Source organism: Oncorhynchus keta, chromosome 19, assembly GCF_023373465.1.
Source record: "Oncorhynchus keta strain PuntledgeMale-10-30-2019 chromosome 19, Oket_V2, whole genome shotgun sequence".
NCBI classification, from domain to species: Eukaryota; Metazoa; Chordata; class Actinopteri; order Salmoniformes; family Salmonidae; genus Oncorhynchus; species Oncorhynchus keta.
The window spans coordinates 13,692,302-13,716,226 of record NC_068439.1 but is presented as its reverse complement, the minus strand read 5'-3'; the positions used below and the strand labels follow the sequence as shown (position 1 = coordinate 13,716,226).

The following is a 23,925-nucleotide window of genomic DNA, read 5'->3' as shown; positions in this document are numbered from 1 at the left end:
TGTAGTAGAGACAGCAGTAGAGACAGCCGTAGAGATAACAGTAGAGACAGCAGTAGAGACAGCAGTAGAGACAGCAGTAGAGATAACAGTAGAGACAGCAGTAGAGACAGCAGTAGAGATAACAGTAGAGACAGCAGTAGAGACAGCAGTAGAGACAGCAGTAGAGATAGCAGTAGGAGACAGCAGTGGAGACAGCAGTGGAGACAGCAGTAGAGATAGCAGTAGAGATAACAGTAGAGACAGCAGTAGAGACAGCAGTAGGAGACAGCAGTGGAGACAGCAGTAGAGACAGCAGTAGAGACAGTAGTAGAGATAACAGTAGAGACAGCAGTACCGACAGTAGGAGACAGCAGTGGAGACAGCAGTGGAGACAGCAGTAGAGACAGCAGTAGAGATAACAGTAGAGACGGCAGTAGAGACAGCAGTAGAGATAACAGTAGAGACAGCAGTAGAGACAGCAGTAGAGATAACAGTAGAGACAGCAGTAGAGACAGCAGTAGAGATAACAGTAGAGACAGCAGTAGCGACAGTAGGAGACAGCAGTGGAGACAGCAGTAGAGACAGCAGTAGAGATAACACAGAGACGGCAGTAGAGACAGCAGTAGAGATAACAGTAGAGACAGCAGTAGAGACAGCAGTAGAGATAATTGTTTTGACAGCAGTAGAGACAGCAGTAGAGATAACAGTAGAGACAGCAGTAGAGACAGCAGTAGAGACAGTAGTAGAGATAACAGTAGAGACAGCAGTAGCGACAGTAGGAGACAGCAGTGGAGACAGCAGGGAGACAGCAGTTTGACAGCAGTAGAGATAACAGTACCAGTACTAGCGACAGTAGTTTACAGCAGCAGAGACAGCAATAGAGACAGCAGTAGAGACAGCGGTAGAGACTGAAGTAGACTGTAGTAAAGACAGCAGTAGAGACAGTAGCAGAGACAGCAGTAGAGACAGCAGTAGAGACAGCAGTGAAGACAGTAGTAGAGACAGCAGTGAAGACAGCAGTAGAGACAGCAGTAGACTGTAGGATTGACAGCAGTAGAGGCATGTGTTTCAGCAGTAGAGACAGCAATAGAGACAGCAGTAGAGACAGCAGTAGAGACAGCGGTAGAGACTGAAGTAGACTGTAGTAAAGACAGCAGTAGAGACAGTAGCAGAGACAGCAGTAGAGACAGCAGTAGAGACAGCGCTAGACTCTTAGAGTCCGGAGTAGAGACAGAAGTAGAATGTAGAAGAGACAGTAGTAGAGACAGCATGACTGTAATAGAGATAGCATTAAAGACATCAGTATACTGTAATAGAGACAGCAGTAGAGACAGCAGTAGACTGTAGTAGAGACAGCAGTAGAGACAAAAGTAGACTGTAGTAGAGACAGCAGTAGAGACAGTAGCAGAGACAGAAATAGAGACAGCAGTGGAATGTAGTAGAGACAGCAGCAGAGACAGTAGTAGAGACAGCAGAAAAGACTGAAGTAGACTGTAGTAGAGACAGCAGTAGAGACAGCAGTAGAGACAGCACTAGACTGTAGTAGAGATAGCAGTAGAGACTGAAGTAGACTGTAGTAGAGACAGCAGTAGAGACAATAGTCGAGACAGCAGTAGACTGTAGTAGAGACAGCAGTAGACTGTAGTAGAGACAGAAGTAGACTGTAGTAGAGACAGCAGTAGAGACAGCAGTGGAGACAGCAGTAGAGACAGCGCAAGACTGTAGTAGAGACAGCAGTAGAGACTGAAGTAAACTGTAGTAGAGACAGCAGTAGAGACAGAAGTAGACTGTAGTAGAGACAGCAGTAGAGACCGCAGTAGACTGTTGTAGGGACAGCAGTAGAGACAGCGCAAGACTGTAGTAGAGACAGCAGTAGAGACTGAAGTAAACTGTAGTAGAGACAGCAGTAGAGACAGAAGTAGACTGTAGTAGAGACAGCAGTAGAGACCACAGTAGACTGTTGTAGGGACAGCAGTAGAGACAGCAGTAGACTGTAGTAGAGACAGCACTAGACTGTAGTAGAGACAGCACTAGACTGTAGTAGAGACAGAAGTAGACTGTAGTAGAGACAGCAGTAGAGACAGCCGTAGAGATAACAGTAGAGACAGCAGTAGAGACAGCAGTAGAGACAGCAGTAGAGATAACAGTAGAGACAGCAGTAGAGACAGCAGTAGAGATAACAGTAGAGACAGCAGTAGAGACAGCAGTAGAGACAGCAGTAGAGATAGCAGTAGGAGACAGCAGTGGAGACAGCAGTGGAGACAGCAGTAGAGATAGCAGTAGAGATAACAGTAGAGACAGCAGTAGAGACAGCAGTAGGAGACAGCAGTGGAGACAGCAGTAGAGACAGCAGTAGAGACAGTAGTAGAGATAACAGTAGAGACAGCAGTACCGACAGTAGGAGACAGCAGTGGAGACAGCAGTGGAGACAGCAGTAGAGACAGCAGTAGAGATAACAGTAGAGACAGCAGTAGAGACAGCAGTAGAGATAACAGTAGAGACAGCAGTAGAGACAGCAGTAGAGATAACAGTAGAGACAGCAGTAGAGACAGCAGTAGAGACAGTAGTAGAGATAACAGTAGAGACAGCAGTAGCGACAGTAGGAGACAGCAGTGGAGACAGCAGTAGAGACAGCAGTAGAGATAACAGTAGAGACGGCAGTAGAGACAGCAGTAGAGATAACAGTAGAGACAGCAGTAGAGACAGCAGTAGAGATAACAGTAGAGACAGCAGTAGAGACAGCAGTAGAGATAACAGTAGAGACAGCAGTAGAGACAGCAGTAGAGACAGTAGTAGAGATAACAGTAGAGACAGCAGTAGCGACAGTAGGAGACAGCAGTGGAGACAGCAGTGGAGACAGCAGTAGAGACAGCAGTAGAGATAACAGTAGCGACAGTACTAGCGACAGTAGTAGCGACAGCAGCAGAGACAGCAATAGAGACAGCAGTAGAGACAGCGGTAGAGACTGAAGTAGACTGTAGTAAAGACAGCAGTAGAGACAGTAGCAGAGATAGCAGTAGAGACAGCAGTAGAGACAGCAGTGAAGACAGTAGTAGAGACAGCAGTGAAGACAGCAGTAGAGACAGCAGTAGACTGTAGGATTGACAGCAGTAGAGACATGTGTAGAGACAGCAGTAGAGACAGCAATAGAAACAGCAGTAGAGACAGCAGTAGAGACAGCGGTAGAGACTGAAGTAGACTGTAGTAAAGACAGCAGTAGAGACAGTAGCAGAGACAGCAGTAGAGACAGCAGTAGAGACAGCGCTAGACTCTAGTAGAGTCCGGAGTAGAGACAGAAGTAGAATGTAGAAGAGACAGTAGTAGAGACAGCAGTAGACTGTAATAGAGATAGCATTAAAGACATCAGTAGACTGTAATAGAGACAGCAGTAGAGACAGCAGTAGACTGTAGTAGAGACAGCAGTAGAGACAAAAGTAGACTGTAGTAGAGACAGCAGTAGAGACAGTAGCAGAGACAGAAATAGAGACAGCAGTGGAATGTAGTAGAGACAGCAGCAGAGACAGTAGTAGAGACAGCAGAAAAGACTGAAGTAGACTGTAGTAGAGACAGCAGTAGAGACAGCAGTAGAGACAGCACTAGACTGTAGTAGAGATAGCAGTAGAGACTGAAGTAGACTGTAGTAGAGACAGCAGTAGAGACAATAGTCGAGACAGCAGTAGACTGTAGTAGAGACAGCAGTAGACTGTAGTAGAGACAGAAGTAGACTGTAGTAGAGACAGCAGTAGAGACAGCAGTGGAGACAGCAGTAGAGACAGCGCAAGACTGTAGTAGAGACAGCAGTAGAGACTGAAGTAAACTGTAGTAGAGACAGCAGTAGAGACAGAAGTAGACTGTAGTAGAGACAGCAGTAGAGACCGCAGTAGACTGTTGTAGGGACAGCAGTAGAGACAGCGCAAGACTGTAGTAGAGACAGCAGTAGAGACTGAAGTAAACTGTAGTAGAGACAGCAGTAGAGACAGAAGTAGACTGTAGTAGAGACAGCAGTAGAGACCACAGTAGACTGTTGTAGGGACAGCAGTAGAGACAGCAGTAGACTGTAGTAGAGACAGCACTAGACTGTAGTAGAGACAGCACTAGACTGTAGTAGAGACAGAAGTAGACTGTAGTAGAGACAGCAGTAGAGACCGCAGTAGACTGTTGTAGGGACAGCAGTAGAGACAGCACTAGACTGTAGTAGAGACAGCACTAGACTGTAGTAGAGAGAGCACTAGAGACAGCACTAGACTGTAGTAGAGACCGCAGTAGACAGCAGTAGAGACAGTAGCGGAAACAGCAGTAGAGGCAGCAGTAGAGGCAGCAGTAGAGACAGCGCAAGACTGTAGTAGAGACAGCACTAGACTGTAGTAGAGACAGCACTAGACTGTAGTAGAGACAGCACCAGAGACAGCACTAGACTGTAGTAGAGACAGCACTAGACTGTAGTAGAGACAGCACTAGACTGTAGTAGAGACAGCACTAGAGACCGCAGTAGACTGTAGTAGATACATTAGTAGAGACAGCAGTAGAGACAGCAGAAGAATGTAGTAGAGAGAGCACTAGACTGTAGCAGAGACAGCACTAGACTGTAGTAGAGACAGCACTAGACTGTAGTAGAGACAGCACTAGACTGTAGTAGAGACAGCACCAGAGACAGCACTAGACTGTAGTAGAGACAGCACTAGACTGTAGTAGAGACAGCACTAGACTGTAGTAGAGACAGCACTAGAGACCGCAGTAGACTGTAGTAGATACATTAGTAGAGACAGCAGTAGAGACAGCAGAAGAATGTAGTAGAGAGAGCACTAGACTGTAGTAGAGACAGCACTAGACTGTGACAGCACTAGACTGTCGTAGAGACAGCACTAGACTGTGACAGCACTAGACTGTCTTAGAGACAGCACTAGACTGTGACAGCACTAGACTGTCGTAGAGACGGCACTAGAGACAGCAGTCGAGTTTATGGGAGAGGCTCTGTGCTGCTCTAAGGTCATTAATTATCTACAGTACGTGAGGGGGCTTTTGGAGCACAGTGTTCTCTCTGCTGTCACTGGGCATTCAGCTGATAAGCTTGAACTAAATCCTCTCTGTCACACATACAGTACAACAGGATTGCTCCCCCCTTCTCTCTAGCCCTCTCCCTGTCAAACAACCCTGTGTTGTGTTCACACTTAAGAGTGTTGGAAAACATTACCCTCAAGTCTTACTCACTGAATGAATGACATACAACAATTGTCATTTGCTCTCTTTCACCTCCCCTCTCTCTCCCTCTACCCGCCCTGCCCCTTTCTCAATCTTTGGCATTCAGGTCTCTCCGGCTGAGAGGGCAGAATCATGGTAGAACGTGAGCGCGTTCAGCTCTGTAGTCAATTTGGGCTCGCAGGCGTGAGATTGAGACAACGCGTTAGTCCCAATCAGTATTCTGTGTCCTACTTCATACAGTTATGACTAATTCCACAGGGATGCGTGTTTCCGGTGCCTGAAGCCTTGGCCTAGTTCAGCTGAACTGCTTCAGCACACACTTCTCTGTTTGTCTGTCCAGTTCTACGGAGAGCCAGACCCCGTAATACCACAGTATTGGTCTACTGTACATGCAATGAGGTGACAGCCAGGTATGGCTGTGTCACTTGAGGTGAGGTCACGGAGAGCCCGTAGAGGGTCATCTAAAGGTCACAGACCAACACATCTCATAGATCCATACTATAGCCAGGGTCGGAGACAGGCTGTTGACCAGTCAAACCACCACATCACATAGCCAGGGTCAGAGACAGGCTGTTGACCAGTCAAACCACCACATCACATAGCCAGGGTCAGAGACAGGCTGTTGACCAGTCAAACCACCACATCACATAGCCAGGGTCAGAGACAGGCTGTTGACCAGTCAAACCACCACATCACATAGCCAGGGTCAGAGACAGGCTGTTGACCAGTCAAACCACCACATCACATAGCCAGGGTCAGGCTGTTGACCAGTCAAACCACCACATCACATAGCCAGGGTCAGAGACAGGCTGTTGACCAGTCAAACCACCACATCACATAGCCAGGGTCAGAGACAGGCTGTTGACCAGTCAAACCACCACATCACATAGCCAGGGTCAGAGACAGGCTGTCCAGTCAAACCACCACATCACATAGCCAGGGTCAGAGACAGGCTGTTGACCAGTCAAACCACCACATCACATAGCCAGGGTCAGAGACAGGCTGTTGACCAGTCAAACCACCACATCACATAGCCAGGGTCAGAGACAGGCTGTTGACCAGTCAAACCACCACATCACATAGCCAGGGTCAGAGACAGGCTGTTGACCAGTCAAACCACCACATCACATAGCCAGGGTCAGAGACAGGCTGTTGACCAGTCAAACCACCACATCACATAGCCAGGGTCAGAGACAGGCTGTTGACCAGTCAAACCACCACATCACATAGCCAGGGTCAGAGACAGGCTGTTGACCAGTCAAACCACCACATCACATAGCCAGGGTCAGAGACAGGCTGTTGACCAGTCAAACCACCACATCACATAGCCAGGGTCAGAGACAGGCTGTTGACCAGTCAAACCACCACATCACATAGCCAGGGTCAGGACAGGCTGTTGACCAGTCAAACCACCACATCACATAGCCACCAGGCATCAAACCACCACATCACATAGCCAGGGTCAGAGACAGGCTGTTGACCAGTCAAACCACCACATCACATAGCCAGGGTCAGAGACAGGGTGTTGACCAGTCAAACCACCACATCACATAGCCAGGGTCAGAGACAGGCTGTTGACCAGTCAAACCACCACATCACATAGCCAGGGTCAGAGACAGGCTGTTGACCAGTCAAACCACCACATCACATAGCCAGGGTCAGAGACAGGCTGTTGACCAGTCAAACCACCACATCACATAGCCAGGGTCAGAGACAGGCTGTTGACCAGTCAAACCACCACATCACATAGCCAGGGTCAGAGACAGGCTGTTGACCAGTCAAACCACCACATCACATAGCCAGGGTCAGAGACAGGCTGTTGACCAGTCAAACCACCACATCACATAGCCAGGGTCAGAGACAGGCTGTTGACCAGTCAAACCACCACATCACATAGCCAGGGTCAGAGACAGGCTGTTGACCTTTCTCTCTCCCTTTTAATAATAGGTCTTTTAATAATAAGGGTCAGAGTGTTCGATTTGACTGCTGGGGGGCAGGGAGACCAAAACCACTGACAACTACCTTCCATTTTCAAGGGATTTTTAAATACATGATGATTATTTGGTTTTAATATCATCACATCTTGAAGAACAAAGTGAAATTATTTTGATGGGATATGAAAGTAGCAGTGTTGTAGCCAGGCATCCCCAAAAAAATGTCCCAAGAAAAAAATAAAACATTTATAAATAATTTATCTTTTGTCTCTTTGTTTCATAAATTTCCTTAAATTCGCAAGAGGCTGAATGTATCTCACAGGGGAAAGCACCCGAACAAGCATTCTGAGGGAGAGGCTGAATGTATCTCACAGGAGAAAGCACCCGAACAAGCATTCTGAGGGAGAGGCTGAATGTATCTCACAGGGGAAAGCACCCGAACAAGCATTCTGAGGGAGAGGCTGAATGTATCTCACAGGGGAAAGCACCCGAACAAGCATTCTGAGGGAGAGGCTGAATGTATCTCACAGGAGAAAGCACCCGAACAAGCATTCTGAGGGAGAGGCTGAATGTATCTCACAGGAGAAAGCACCCGAACAAGCATTCTGAGGGAGAGGCTGAATGTATCTCACAGGAGAAAGCACCCGAACAAGCATTCTGAGGGAGAGGCTGAATGTATCTCACAGGAGAAAGCACCCGAACAAGCATTCTGAGGGAGAGGCTGAATGTATCTCACAGGAGAAAGCACCCGAACAAGCATTCTGAGGGAGAGGCTGAATGTATCTCACAGGAGAAAGCACCCGAACAAGCATTCTGAGGGAGAGGCTGAATGTATCTCACAGGAGAAAGCACCCGAACAAGCATTCTGAGGGAGAGGCTGAATGTATCTCACAGGAGAAAGCACCCGAACAAGCATTCTGAGGGAGAGGCTGAATGTATCTCACAGGAGAAACCACCCGAACAAGCATTCTGAGGGAGAGGCTGAATGTATCTCACAGGAGAAACCACCCGAACAAGCATTCTGAGGGAGAGGCTGAATGTATCCGAGGTGTCTGGTCCAACAAGCATTATGACATTGTTGCTGAATGTATCTCCAGGGGCATTGAACAAGCATTCTGAGGGAGAGGCTGAATGTATTTTACAAAAGCACCCGAACAAGCATTCACTGTTGAGCTAAACTGAGCGAGCTCAACAAGCATGAGGGAGAGGCTGAATGTATGTCTCACAGGAGAAAGCACCCGAACAAAATTCTGAGGGAGAGGCTGAATGTATCTCACAGGGGAAAGCACCCATTGAACAAGCATTCTGAGGGAGAGGCTGAATGTATCTCATCAGGAGATATTGCACCTCTGGTGGCATTCTGAGGGAGAGGCTGAATGTATCTAAAATGGAAAGCACTTTCCTAACAAGCATTCTGAGGGAGAGGCTGAATGTATTACTTAATTTTTCAGAAAGCACCATTGAACAAGCATTCTGAGGGAGAGGCTGAATGTATCTCACAGGAGAAAGCCACTGGCCTGAGAGGTTGAAGTTCAATATGTAGAAAGATGAACAAGCATTCTGAACTAGGCTGAATGTATCTCACAGGAGAAAGCACCGAACAAGCATTTGAGCCAGGTGAGCCTCAGGATAAAGCACCAAAAGCATTCTGAGGAGAGGCTGAATGTATCTCACAGGAGAAAGCACCCGAACAGGCTGAATGCATCTCGAAAGCACCCACAAGCATTCTGGGAGGCTGAATGTAGGAAAGCACCCAACAAGCAGGATGGCGAGGCTGAATGTATTGACATGTTTTTCAATGCACCGAACGTCTCACATCTCACAGGAGAAAGCACCCTGCCCTACAAGCATTCTGAGGGAGAGGCTGAATGTATCTCACAGGTAAAGTCTGAACAAGCATTCTGAGGGTTTAGGCTGAATGTATCTCACAGGAGAAAGCTACCATGGTACAAGCATTCTGAGGGAGAGGCTAAATGTATCTACATGATAAAGCATCATTCATACCATGGTATAGATCTGAAACATGGAAATGTACCATGGGTTTAGCTGAATGCCTAAATATTACCACCCGAACATCATTCATGAGGGAGAGGTATAATGTATCTCAAACAGGAGAAAGCACCATGGGTTTAGCTTTGAGGGATGATGTTGATGAGTGATGGTATAGGGAAACATGGAAATGTATTCTGGGTTTAGCTTTGAAGTATGATGGAGAAAGCACCCGGTACAAGCATTCTGAGGGAGAGGCTGAATGTATCTACAGGAGAAAGCACCAACAAGCATTCTGAGGGAGAGGCTGAATGTATCTCACAGGAGAAACCACCCGAACAAGCATTCTGAAACATGGAACAATCCATGGTGTTTGGCCAAACGAGTATGACATTGTACTACCATGGTACTGCTATTGTGCCTAAAAGCCAGCAAGATATGGCATTTTCAAACCATGTATAGATCTGAAATCATGGAAATGTACCATGGGTTTAGCTTTGAACTGTGATTGGTCCCATGGTACTGCTAAAAAAAAGTGTCAAATATTACCATGATTTTGGCATCATTCATCAAAACCCATTGAGAGCATATGTCATTGAAAACAACTGGAAATGTTGCATCTTTAGTTATATTGATGTTCTACTGGTACTGCTATTGTGCTAAATATTACACTTTCCTGGCATCATTCATACCATGGTATAGATCTGAATATGGAAATGTACCATGGGTTTAGCTTAATTTTGATGGTACTGCCATTGATTATAACGCCATTCTACCAATATGGCATCATTCATACATTGTTGTATGGACTGAGAGGGATGGAAGTTCAATATGTAGCTAGATGTAGAAGGCTAATGTTTAACTTTGAAGTATGATGGTACTACCATTTTGTACTGCTATTGTGCCTAAATAGTGATAGACCATGATATGGCATCATTCATACCATGGTATAGATCTGAAACATGGATGTACCATGGGTTTAGCTTTGAAGTATGATGTTGATGAGTGATGGTATAGATCTGAAACATGGAAATGTACCATGGGTTTAGCTTTTACAAAAGTGATGGTATAGATCTGAAACATGGAAATGTACCATGGGTTTAGCTTTCAAGTATGATGTTGATGATGGTATAGTCTGAATCATGGAAATGTACTATGGGTTTAGCCTTGAAGTATGATGGTGCTACCATGGTACTGCTATTGTGCCTAAATATTACCATGATATGGCATCATTCATACCATGGTATAGATCTGAAACATGGAAATGTACCATGGGTTTAGCTTTGAAGTATGATGTTGATGAGTGATGGTATAGATCTGAAACATGGAAATGTACCATGGGTTTAGCTTTGAAGTATGATGTTGATGAGTGATGGTGCCGGAGGGGTTGGTTGCTGTCTTATTGGTTCTTAACCAACCATCCTGTTTTGCCTTTGCCTTCCGTCCTGCTAGCTAACGTTCAACCGCTGGAAAATAAATGGAATGAACTGAAAGCACGTTTATCCTATCAACGGGACATAAGAGCAACGTCAACTCATCATTACGACCTTGTCTCTTTCCGGCGCCGACAGAGATGGATGCAGTATTTTATTTCTTATATTAGTACCCCAGGTATCTTAGGTTTCATTACATACAGTCGGGAGGAACTACTGAATATAAGAGCAACGTCAACTCACCATCATTACGACCAGGAATACCACTATGGCCACGTTTCTGATAAAGTCAGAGGCAGGCTACTATTGTTGGTCCTAGTTTGTCTGTAACATCACAGAAAAGGGGAAATAATTAAATTAATAGTACAGTTTTTTTGCTCATGTTTGGGTTCCCTGTGTTGCTAACCTGAAATGTGGGAGAATGTGAGATACAGTACCTGTCAAGAATTTGGACACACCTAATCTTTCAAGTTTTTTACATTTTTGTAAACTATTTTCTACATTGTAGAATAATAGTGAAGACCTCAAAACTATGAATTAACACAAAAGGAATCATGAAAGTACAGTGAAAAAACTACCATGGTACTATCATTGTTTTTCGTCACGACCATGGCAGGAAAATACCAGGATATTTGCACCAGTAACATGGTATTTTCCTGGCGTGGTAGTTGGCTAAAAAAAAACATTTTTTCATTGTACTGCCATGGTACATTTTTGTAAGGGAGCCCATTTACTACATTGCTCTGCCAGGTAATCAGGCCAGTGGAGGAAAAAGTACACAATTGTCATATTTGAGTAAAAGTAAAGAGTGAAAGTCACCCATTAAAATACTGCTTGAGTAAAAGTTGAAAAAGTATTTGGTTTTAAATATACTTACAGTTGAAGTCAGAAGTTTACATACACTTAGGTTGGAGTCATTAAAACTAATTTTTCAACCATTCCAAAAATGTCTTGTTAACAAACTATAGTTTTGGCAAGTCGGTTAGGACATCTACTTTGTGCATGACACAAGTCATTTTTCCAACAATTGTTAACAGACAGATTATTTCACTTCTAATTCACTGTATCACAATTCCAGTGGGTCAGAAGTTTACATACACTAAGTTGACTGTGCCTTTAAACAACTTGGAAAATTCCAGAAAATTATGTCATGGCTTTAGAAGCTTCTGATACGCTAATTGACATCATTTGAGTCTATTGGAGGTGTACCTGTGGATGTATTTCAAGGCCTACCTTCAAACTCAGTGCCTCCTTGTTTGACATCATGGGAAAATCAATAAGAAATCAGCCAAGACCTCAGAAAAAGAATTGTAGACCTTCAGAAGTCTGGTTCAACCTTGAGAGCAATTTCCAAACGCCTGAAGGTACCACGTTCATCTGTACAACCAATAGTACGCAAGTATAAACACCATGGGACCACGCACCCGTCATACCGCTCAGGAAGAAGACGCGTTCTGTTCTGTCTCTTAGAGATGAACGTACTTTGGTGCTAAAAGTGCAAATCAATCCCAGAACAACAGCAAATGACCTTGTGAAGATGCTGGAGGAAACGGGTACAAAATTATCTATATCCACAGTAGAACGAGTCCTATATCGACATAACATGAAAGGCCGCTCAGCATGGAAGAAGCCACTGCTCCTTCACAAAGCCCTGACATCAATCCAATTGAACATTTGTGGGCAGAACTGAAAAAGTGTGTGTGAGCAAGGAGGCCTACAAACCTGACTCAGTTACACCAGCTCTGTCAGGAGGAATGGGCCAAAACGTTTGAATCAAGTTAAACAATTTACAGGCAATGCTACCAAATACTAATTGAGTGTATGTAAACTTCTGACCCACTGGGAATGTGATGAAGGAAATAATAACTGAAATAAATCATTCTCTCTACCAATATTCTGACATTTCACATTCTTAAAATAAAATGGTGAATATAACTGACCTAAAACAGGGAATTTTTACTTGGATTAAATGTCAGGAATTGTGAAAAGCTGGAGTTTAAATGTATTTGGCTAAGGTGTATGTAAACTTCTGACTTCAACTGTATGTATCAAAAGTACATGTAATTGCAAAAATGTACTTACGTAAGTATCAAAAGTAAAAGTGTAAATTTATTTCAAATTCTTCATATTAAGCAAACCTTATTTTTCGGATAGCCAAGGGCACACTCCAACACTCATTTACAAACTAAGTATTTGTGTTTAGTGAGTCTGCCAGATCAGAGGCAGTAGATAAACAAGGATGTTCTCTTGATAACTGTGTGAATTTGACCATTTTCCTGTCCTGCTAAGCATCCAAAATGTAACGAGTACTTTTGGGTTTCAGGGAAAATTCATGCCGTAAAAAATACTTTATTTTCTTTCGGAATGTAGTGAAGTAAAAGTAAAAGTTGTCAAAAAATATAAATAGTATAGTGAAGTACAGACACCCCAAAAACTAGTAGTACTTTAAAGTATTTTTTACTTATTGTACTTTACACCACTGACAGCAGCCCTACTAGGCAGTGCCATATTCAGTAGAGTGGTGTAATCCACTCTCTTTACTACAGGATCCTCTACCATTTCAATTAAACCTTCACAGATCTCCCCCACGTGATAGAAGTCTAATTAAATAGCAATGCTGGTCAACTGGCTCTGACAGACACTGACACCGAGTGTCATTCCAACTGCCTTTAGTTTTAGATATGACATTGGTTTCACTAAATAACCTGGCTCTAACAGTACCTATCAGCTGTATAATGGTTCTCACTAACTAACCTGGCACTAACCTTCTAGCTGTTCAATGATTCTGACTAACTAACTTCTACCTTGAATGTTAGGAAATGGGGTGGGTAAACCGATCCTAGACCTGTTTGAGGGTAACTTCTACCCGGAGCAGGGCACGTGCCACAGCGGTGTGCCTCTGAGTGGAGGTCGTTGAAGTGACACTACACTGCGGTTGTTGCCATGGCATCGCCCCCCATGGAGGCACCCTGGGTATCAGAGCTCTGTGTGGATCTGTACCAGGACCACTTCCTTCCTCACAGTCACATCACAGCATACACCAACAAGCAGCCAGCAGCCCTGTGCCTAAGCCAATAAGCTGGCTTCGTGACTTGATCCCAGACGCTCCTTCAGTTCTAGCTCCTCCCTCCAGCAGAGATAATCAAGTTATTACATTCCAATGCAATCACAGCACTCTACTCTATCAACATATCCACACACACACACACACACACACACACACACACACACACACACACACACACACACACACACACACACACACACACACACACACACACACACACACACACACACACACACACACACACACACGACACACACATATGTAAACATAGCCTGAAAGTACATCTCTATATTAATGTGAAGGAGAAAGAGTGACACAAAAGCACACTCAACATGGATGGCCATCAGAACATTACATAAATCAAATCAAATCAAATGTTATTTGTCACATACACATGGTTAGCAGATGTTAATGCGAGTATCTCTGTATAACCAGACTCCACCACTAAATGCTTGTGCTTCTAGTTCCGACAATGCAGTGATAACTAATCCTTTAAGTAATCTAACTAACAATTCCAAAACTACTGTCTTATACACAGTGTAAGGGGATAAAGAATATGTACATACCAGGATATATCCCAATGAGTGATGGTACAGAGCAGCATACAGTAGATGGTATCGAGTACAGTATATACATATGAGATGAGTATGTAGACAAAGTAAACAAAGTGGCATAGTTAAAGTGGCTAGTGATACATGTATTACATAAGGATGCAGTCGATGATGTAGACTACAGTATATACGTATGCATATGAGATGAATAATGTATCCCTGTACAACCAGGGTACCACTAATCCCATTATATAAGGTAGCATTGTTTAAAGTGGCTAGTGACATATATCCAACAACAGTCCAGTCTGAGTTACAGTGGGGGTGAGAGGAAGGCAGAACACCAGATATGTATATAGAGCACCTCTAACTGCTCTTTATTAGAAAAGACAGCAGACTCCCCCACTACATCCCTGTACAACCAGACTCCACCACTACATCACAGTACAACCAGACTCCACCACTACATCCCTGTACAACCAGACTCCACCACTACATCACAGTACAACCAGACTCCACCACTACATCACAGTACAACCAGACTCCCCCACTATATCTCTGTATAACCAGACTCCACCACTACATCACAGTACAACCAGACTCCCCCACTACATCCCTGTACAACCAGACTCCACCACTACATCATAGTATAACCAGACTCCACCACTAAATCTACATCCCTGTACAACCAGACTCCACCACTACATCCTTTATCTCCAGACTACACCACTACATCCCTGTATAACCAGACTCCACCACTACATAAATTTCTATTTCTATCCAGACGAAACAGCTACAATCTTTTATCTCCAGACTCCACCACTATATCCCTGTATAAACAGACTACACCACTACACTACATCCCTGTACAACCAGACTCCACCACTACATCCCTGTACAACTAGACTACACCACTACATCCCATTATCTCCAGACTACACCACTACATCTCTTTATCTCAAGACTACACCACTACATCCCTATATCTCCAGACTCCACCACTACATCCCTGTAAAACCAGACTCCACCACTACATCCTATTATCTCCAGAATCCACCACTACATCCCTTTATCTCCAGACTACACCACTATATCCCTGTAAATCCAGACTCCAACACTACATCCCTGTACAACCAGACTACCCCACTACATCCCTGTACAACCAGACTCCACCACTACATCCCTTTATCTCCAGACTCCACCACTACATCCCTTTATCTCCAGACTACACCACTACATCCCTGTATAACCAGACTCCCCCACTAAATCTACATCGCTGTACAACCATAATCCACCACTACATCAATTTATATCCAGACTAAACAGCTACAATCATTTATTATCATTTATTATCATCATTTATTCCACCACTATATCCCTGTATGAACAGACTACACCACTACACTACATCCCTGTATAACCAGACTCCACCACTACATCCCTGTATAACCAGACTACACCACTACATCCCATTATCTCCAGACTACACCACTACATCCCTTTATCTCAAGACTACACCACCCTGTACATCCACCACTATACTCATCCAGACTCCACCACTACATCCCTGTAAAACCAGACTCCACCATCCCTGTACATCCACTACATCCCTATCTCCAGAATCCACCACTACATCCCTTTATCTCCAGACTCAACCACTACATCCCTGTATAAACAGACTACACCACTACCACTACATCCCTGTATAACCAGACTCCACCACTACATCCCTGTATAACCAGACTCCACCACTACATCCCTGTATAACCAGACTACACACTAAATCTACATCCCATTATCTCCAGACTACACCACTACATCCCTTTATCTCCAGACTCCACCACTACATCCCTGTATAACCAGACTCCACCACTACATCCCTTTATCTCCAGACTCCACCACTACATCCCTGTATAACCAGACTCCACCACTACATCCTATTATCTCCAGAATCCACCACTACATCCCTTTATCTCCAAACTACACCACTATATCCCTGTAAATCCAGACTCCACCACTACACCCCTTTATCTCCAGACTCCACCACTACATCCCTGTACAACCAGACTCCACAACTACACTACATCAATGTATAACCAGACTACACCACTACATCCCTTTATAACCAGACTCCACCACTACATCCCTGTACAACCAGACTCCACAACTACACTACATCAATGTATAACCAGACTACACCACTACATCCCTTTATAACCAGACTCCACCACTACATCCCTTTATCTCCAGACTCCACCACTACATCCCTTTCTATCCAGACTACACCACTACATCCCTGTACAACCAGACTCCACCACTACATCCCTTTATAACCAGACTCAACCACTACATCCCTGTACAACCAGATTCCACCACTACACTACATCCCTGTACAACCAGACTCCACCACTACATCCCTGTATAACCAGACTCCACCACTACATCCCTGTATAACCAGACTCCACCACTACATCCCTGTATAACCAGACTCCACCACTACATCCCTGTATAACCAGACTCCACCACTACATCCCTGTATAACCAGACTCCACCACTACATCCCTGTATAACCAGACTCCAACACTACATCCCTGTACAACCAGACTCCAACACTACATCCCTGTACAACCAGACTCCAACACTACATCCCTGTACAACCAGACTCCACCACTACATCCCTGTACAACCAGACTCCACCAAATCAAATCAAATGTATTTATATAGCCCTTCGTACATCAGCTGATATCTCAAAGTGCTGTACAGAAACCCAGCCTAAAAGCCCAAACAGCAAGCAATGCAGGTGTAGCAATGCAGTACATCCTATTATCTCCAGACTACACCACTACATCCCTGTACAACCAGACTCCACCACCACATCCCTTTATCTCCAGACTACACCACTACATCCCTTTATCTCCAGACTCCACCACTACACTCCTTTATCTCTAGCTCTCAGGGGACATCTAATGGCTGGGTATGTCCATGACAGAATATATGAGCTATACCCATTAACATGGACTATAACTCCTGACTGTTCATGTCTCCAGAACTATTTCACAGCACTGTATGTCCAGCTACAGCACTCAATCTGCTGACTGACTGACTAATGGCTTCATCTGTGTGCTCCGTTTCACAGGAAGTGCATACACAGTGCATACTAAACGAGCAGCAAGAAGCCTCTCTCTACTCACTCAGAGCCCATAGACACAGTCACACACACACACACACACACACACACACACACACACACACACACACACACACACACACACACACACACACACACACACACACACACACACACACACACACACACACACTACTACTCACTGCTGAACTCCCTGCGGCGGGCCCGGGCCCTCCAGGGCCGGTTGTGGATCCAGTGAAGCCGTCTAGACAGTTCCATGGCCTGGTGCCAGCAGTGTGCCGTGGTCCAAGTCATTCACCATCCACCTCACCATCACCCGGTGCGCTACGCTGCCTCACCCCAGAGACAGGAGCTCATCCCTGGGATGTAGTGGACCGTTTCAGAGCCTATCCCTGGCAGTCTCTGGTGCTGGAAAAGCTACCTGCTAGGATATGAAGCTGATATGGATCTCCGAGTCAGACTGACTGGCTGGCTGGTCTGCTTGTTTACAGCCTGTTCTGGCGCTACCAGGGAGTCTAGTGAGAATACTGTGATGGTGTGGATGGTCTCTCAGCTCTGTCTTTAATTCATGAGTCAGTGGAACCCAACTCCCTGGGCTGGGCGGGAGGCTCAGGGACACAGAGAGAAACACACACACTCCCCAGGCCTCAGCACCTATCGACGGGCTGCATCTGAGACAAGGAGAGGAGTTGCACACCCTGCTGAAACCTGACCCACTACCATCCTGTACACACCTGAAGGGGGGGGTGAGGACAAGAGAAACAGCAGTCATGCAAACACACTCATACTGACTCATACACACAAACACACTCATACTAACTCATACACACAAACACTCTCATACTGACTCATACACACAAACACACTCATACACACAAACACTCTCATACTGACACACACACAAACACACTCATACTGACTCATACACACAAACACACTCATACTAACTCATACACACAAACACACTCATACTGACTCATACACACAAACACACTCATACTGACTCATACACACAAACACACTCATACTGACTCATACACACAAACACACTCATACTAACTCATACACACAAACACTCTCATACTGACTCATACACACAAACACACTCATACACACAAACACTCTCATACTGACACACACACACACTCGTACTGACTCATACACACAAACATACTCATACTAACTCATACACACAAACACTCTCATACTGACTCATACACACAAACACACTCATACTGACTCATACACACAAACACACTCATACTAACTCACACACACAAACACTCTCATACTGACTCATACACACAAACACACTCATACTGACTCATACACACAAACACACTCATACTAACTCACACACACAAACACACTCATACTGACTCACACACAAACACACTCATACTGACACATACACACAAACACACTCATACTAACTCATACACACAAACACTCTCATACTGACTCATACACACAAACACACTCATACTAACTCATACACACAAACACTCTCATACTGACTCATACACACAAACACACTCATACTAACTCATACACACAAACACACTCATACTAACTCATACACACAAACACTCACACACACACACACACACACACACACACACACACACACACACACACACACACACACACACACACACACACACACACACACACACACACACACACACACACACACTCATACTGACTCACACACACATACACACTCATACTGACATACACACTATACAGGACCTACTGCACTGTCATCACAAATAAACACGGAAGATCATCTTCAGGGCTGAATAACAACAGACGAGTTGACATGTACCTTGCCCACAACCCAATGACCATGCAAATCCATCATGTGCTTGCTTTGAGATGTATGTTGCAGTTGAGGGACCTCTAGTGGATGACCCTGTCATTGCATGTTATTTATCATCACTTCTTATACTGTAACTAAGCCTAGTTTTGCAAGCCATTACTCAGAGGCTCCATACGTCTGGCTGGAGAGACTAAAATAGAAAGTTGGTATCAATATCAAAAAGCATGACACTTCCAGTGTCTCCACTCAGCTTCAGGTCATTCAAAAATCTCTAAAACACATCTCAGAACTGTCTATTTTCACATCTTTATTTCATTTTGATTCCACGTCACATATCTGAATTATTTAACACCACAAAGTATCTCTTTGCATTATAAAGCTTGTTTGTCATTTGGTGCACTGTACATTTCTCCATCATAACATCTAACTAAAACAAATGGAACAAAGCAGACTGACAGTAAGACTCAAACTGGAATAATGACTCAACATGTACACATCAACAGGACCATTACAGAACCTCTACTAGGAGTGACTAGAACTTGACCATCAATGGACCATATACTGTAGATAGATACAATAAGCCACAATATATTGACCACAACCAGCTGTATAGGATTGAATGGCAAGACTGTAACATGGACAACTTGAGCAAACGGAATTGGAATGCAATGAAAGAATGGAATGAGAACACTTCAGTGAAATGATCTGAAGGATGAGGTGATGAGTATAAGGGACACTGGTATGAGAGGAACAACTTCAAGGACACACCACCATAACCTGGTTTCAGAAGAGCTGGCAAGACACCACAAACAGATCTGGGACCAGGCTAACACAACCATACTGCAGCTTCCACGTAATACATCTTGTGCATTACAACTACATAGAAGGCTGCACAATAATATATATTTTTAAATAGCCTCCATTTGGTCTGACAGATCACACATTGACAAAAGGTGAAAACCATTCTGTCTATCATATACAGTATAGTACTTAGATGAACCAGTGACAAGCTGTACACCACTGATTTCCTTTTCCCCCGTGTTAGAGATTCAATTCAAATCCAATTGAAATTCAGAAGTTTTCAAACACCCAAATATAACATTCCTACTAAAAGATCCCAGTGCACCAGTACTAAAGATTGATGCAGAAATACCTACGTTGTTCTGTAAAGTGATGGTCCTTTTAAAGTGATGGTCGATCATTGTGAAGTTGAACTTTAGACATGCAAAGGAACATGCTTTACACATACAGTGCATTCGGAAAGTATTCAGACCCCTTGACCATTTCGACATTTTGTTTACGTACCAACAGTATTCTAAAAAGGATTAAATAAATACCAAAATCCTCATCTATCTACACACAATACATTTTTGCATCTAAGCAAGTCAGTCAAGAACAAATTCTTATTTACAATGACGGCCTACCAAAAGGCAACAGGCCTCCTGCGGGAACGGGGGCTGGGATTAAAAATTCTAATATAGGACAAAACACACATCATGACAAGAGAGACACCACCACACTACATAAAGAGAGACTTAAGAAATCGACATAGCATGGCAGCAACACATGACAACACAGCATGGTAGCAACACCACACGACAACAAAATGATAACAGCACAACATGGTAGCAGCACAAAACATACTACAAACATTATTGGGCACAGACAACAGCACAAAGGCAAGAAGGTAGAGACAACAATACATCACACAAATCAGCCACAACTGTCAGTAAGAGTGTCCATGATTGAGTCTTTGAATGATGAATGTGACTGGCAGAATGGGTGTTGTATGTGGAGGATGAGGGCTGCAGTAGGTATCTCAGATAGGGGGGAATGAGGCCTAAGAGGGTTTTATAAATAAGCATCAACCAGTGGATCTTGCGACGGGTACAGAGGAGTGCAGTGATGTGTCCTATAAGGAGCATTGGTGGCAAATAGCTGAATGGTAAAGAACATCTAGCTGCTCGAGAGCACCCTCACCTGCTGATCTAGAAAATAATTTTCCATAATCTAGCATGGCTAGGATGGTCATCTGAATCAGCATTAGTTTGGCAGCTGGGATGAAAGAGGACCGATTACAATAGAGGAAACCAAGTCTCGATTGAACTTTAGCTAGCCTGCAGCTTTGATCTGTGCTGAGAGAAGGACAGTGTACCATCTAGCCATACTCCCAAGTACTTGTATGAGGTGACTACCTCAAGCTCTAAACACTCAGAGGTAGTAATCACACCTGTGGGGAGAGGGGCGTTCTTCTTACCAAACCACATGACCTTTGTTTTGGAGGTGTTCAGAACAAGGTTAAGGGCAGAGAAAGCTTGTTGGACACTAAGAAAGCTTTGATGTAGAGCATTTGTTAACACAAAATCCTTGGAGGGGCCAGCTGAGTATAAGACTATCATCTGCATATAAATGGATGAGGGAACTTCCAACTGCCTGAGATATGTTGTTTATGTAAATTGAGAAGAGTTTGCGGCCTAGGATTCAGCCTTGGGGTACTCCCTTGGTGACAGGCAGTGGCTGAGACAGCAGATGTTATGACTTTATACACTGCACTCTTTGAGAGAGATAGTTAGCAAACCAGACCAAAGACCCCTCAGAGACACCAATACTCCTTAGCCGGCCCACAAGAATGGAATGGTTTACCGTATCAAAACTTTGGCCAAGTCAATAAGAATAGCTGCACATTATTGTTTAGAATCCAGGGCAATGGTGACATCATTTAGGACCTTTAAGGTTGCAGTGACGCATGCATAACCTGAGCGGAAACCAGATTGCATACCAGAGAGAAAACTACAGACATCAAGTAAGCCAGTCGGTTGACTATTGACTAGTTTTCCAACACTTTTGATAAAAAGGGCATAATAGACATTGTCCTATAACAGTTAGGATCAGCTTGATTTCTCCCATTAAATAAAGGACGCACGGTGGCTGCCTTCCAAGCAATGAGAACTTCCCCATAGAGGAGAGAGGTTAAAAAGGTCAGAGACAGGCTAGGCAATGATAGGGGCTGCAACCTTATAGAAGAAAGGATCTAAACCATCTGCCCCAGATGTTTTTTGGGGGTCAAGTTTAAGGAGCTCCTTTAGCCCCTCAGACTCAGTGACTGGCTGCAGGGAGGAACTTTGCAGCGGGGCAGGGGAAAAGAGGGAGGAGCATTGGGGCTAGTCGCATTAGAAGGGGTGGGAGATGAGGAAATGTTGGACGGGCAATGAGGCATGGCTGAGTCAAATAGGAATCCGGACTTAATGAAGTGGTGATTAAAGATCTCAGCCATGTGCTCCTTGTCAGTAACAACCACATCAACATTAAGGGACATGAGCAGCTGTGAGGAGGAGGGTTTATTCTCCAGGTCTTTAACCATTTTCCAGAACTTCTTTGGGTTAGAAAATACAAATAAAAAACAGAAATACCTTATTTGCATAAGTGTACAGACTCTTTGCTATGAGACTCGAATTTGAGCTCAGGAACATCCTGTTTCCATGGATCATCTTTGAGATGTTTCTACAACTTGATTGGAGTCCACCTGTGGTAAATTCAATTGATTGGACATGATTTGGAAAGGTACAACCTGTCTATGTAAGGTTCCACAGTTGTCAGAGCAAAATCCAAGCCATGAGGTCGAAGGAATTGTCCATAGAGCTCCAAGACAGGATTGTGTCGAGGCACAGACCTGGGGAAGGGTATCAAAAAATGTCTGCAGCATTGAATGTCCCCAAGAACCCAGTGGCCTCCATTATTCTTAAACGGAAGCAGTTTGGAACCACCAAGTTTCTTCCTAGAGCCGCCCGTCCAAACTGAGCAATCGGGGGAGAAGGGCCTTGGTCAGGGAGGTGACCAGGAATGGTCACTCTGACAGAGTTCCAGAGTTCCTCTGTGGAGATGGGAGATCCTTCCAGATAGACAATCATCTCTGCAGCACTCCGCCAATCAGGCCTTTATGGTAGAGTGGCCAGATGTAAGCTTCCCCTCAGTAAAAGGTACATGACAGCCCACTTGGAGTTTACCAAAAGGCACCTAAAGGACTCTCAGGTCATGAGAAACAAGATTCTCTGGTCTGATGAAACCAAGATTGAACTCTTTACCCTGAATGCCAAGCTTCACGTCTAGAGGAAACCTGGCACCATCCCTACGGTGAAGCATGGTGGTGGCAGCATCATGCTGTGGGGATGTTTTTCAGCGGCAGGGACTGGGAGACTAATCTGGATCGAGGGAAAAATGAACAGAGCAAAGTACAGAGAGATCCTTGATGAAAAACAGCTCCAGAGTGGAACAACGACCCGAAACAGGTGGCTTCAGGACAAGTCTCTGAATATCCTTGAGTGGCCCAGCCAGAGCTTGGGTGTGAACCCTATCGAATGTCTCTGGAGAGACCTGAAAATAACTGTTCAGTGATGCTCCCCATTCAACCTGGCAGAGCTTGAGATGCTCTTCAGAGGAGAATGGGAGAAACTCCCCAAATACAGGTGTGGCAAGCTTGTACCATACCCAAGAAGACTCGAGGCTGTAATCGCTGTCGAAGGTGCTTCAACACAGTACTGAGTAAAGGGTCTGAATACTTATGTAAATGTGATATTTCAGTATTTTCTTTGTATAGTTTATGCTTTGTCATTAAAGGAGTATGATGTGTAGATTGATGAGGGGGAAATAAACAATTTAATCAATTTTAAAATAAGGATATACTGTAACAAAATGTGGAAAAGGTCAAGGGGTCTGAATACTTTCCGAATGTACTGTAGATGTATACATCCTGTAAGCTAGGAACGAAGGTAGGAAACACCAACAAGGATGACCTTTCAAAAACCCTCA

General features: G+C 44.4%; 1 protein-coding gene across 4 annotated transcripts in view; it reads right to left on the bottom strand.

Moving 5' to 3' along the window:
• Positions 1–17,782, bottom strand: part of LOC118397633 (rho family-interacting cell polarization regulator 2-like) — a 162,433-nt gene extending 144,651 nt beyond the window's left edge. The window contains exon 1 of one of the 4 annotated variants that reach the window (XM_052469676.1): positions 17,480–17,782. In XM_052469676.1, coding sequence (XP_052325636.1) covers positions 17,480–17,591 — 112 coding nt within the window. In that variant the 5' untranslated portion in view covers positions 17,592–17,782. The remainder of the gene's footprint in view (positions 1–17,479) is intronic. The other 3 variants (XM_052469677.1, XM_052469680.1, XM_052469681.1) reach the window with 3 other exon arrangements.
• Positions 17,783–23,925: the final 6,143 nt, after the last annotated feature.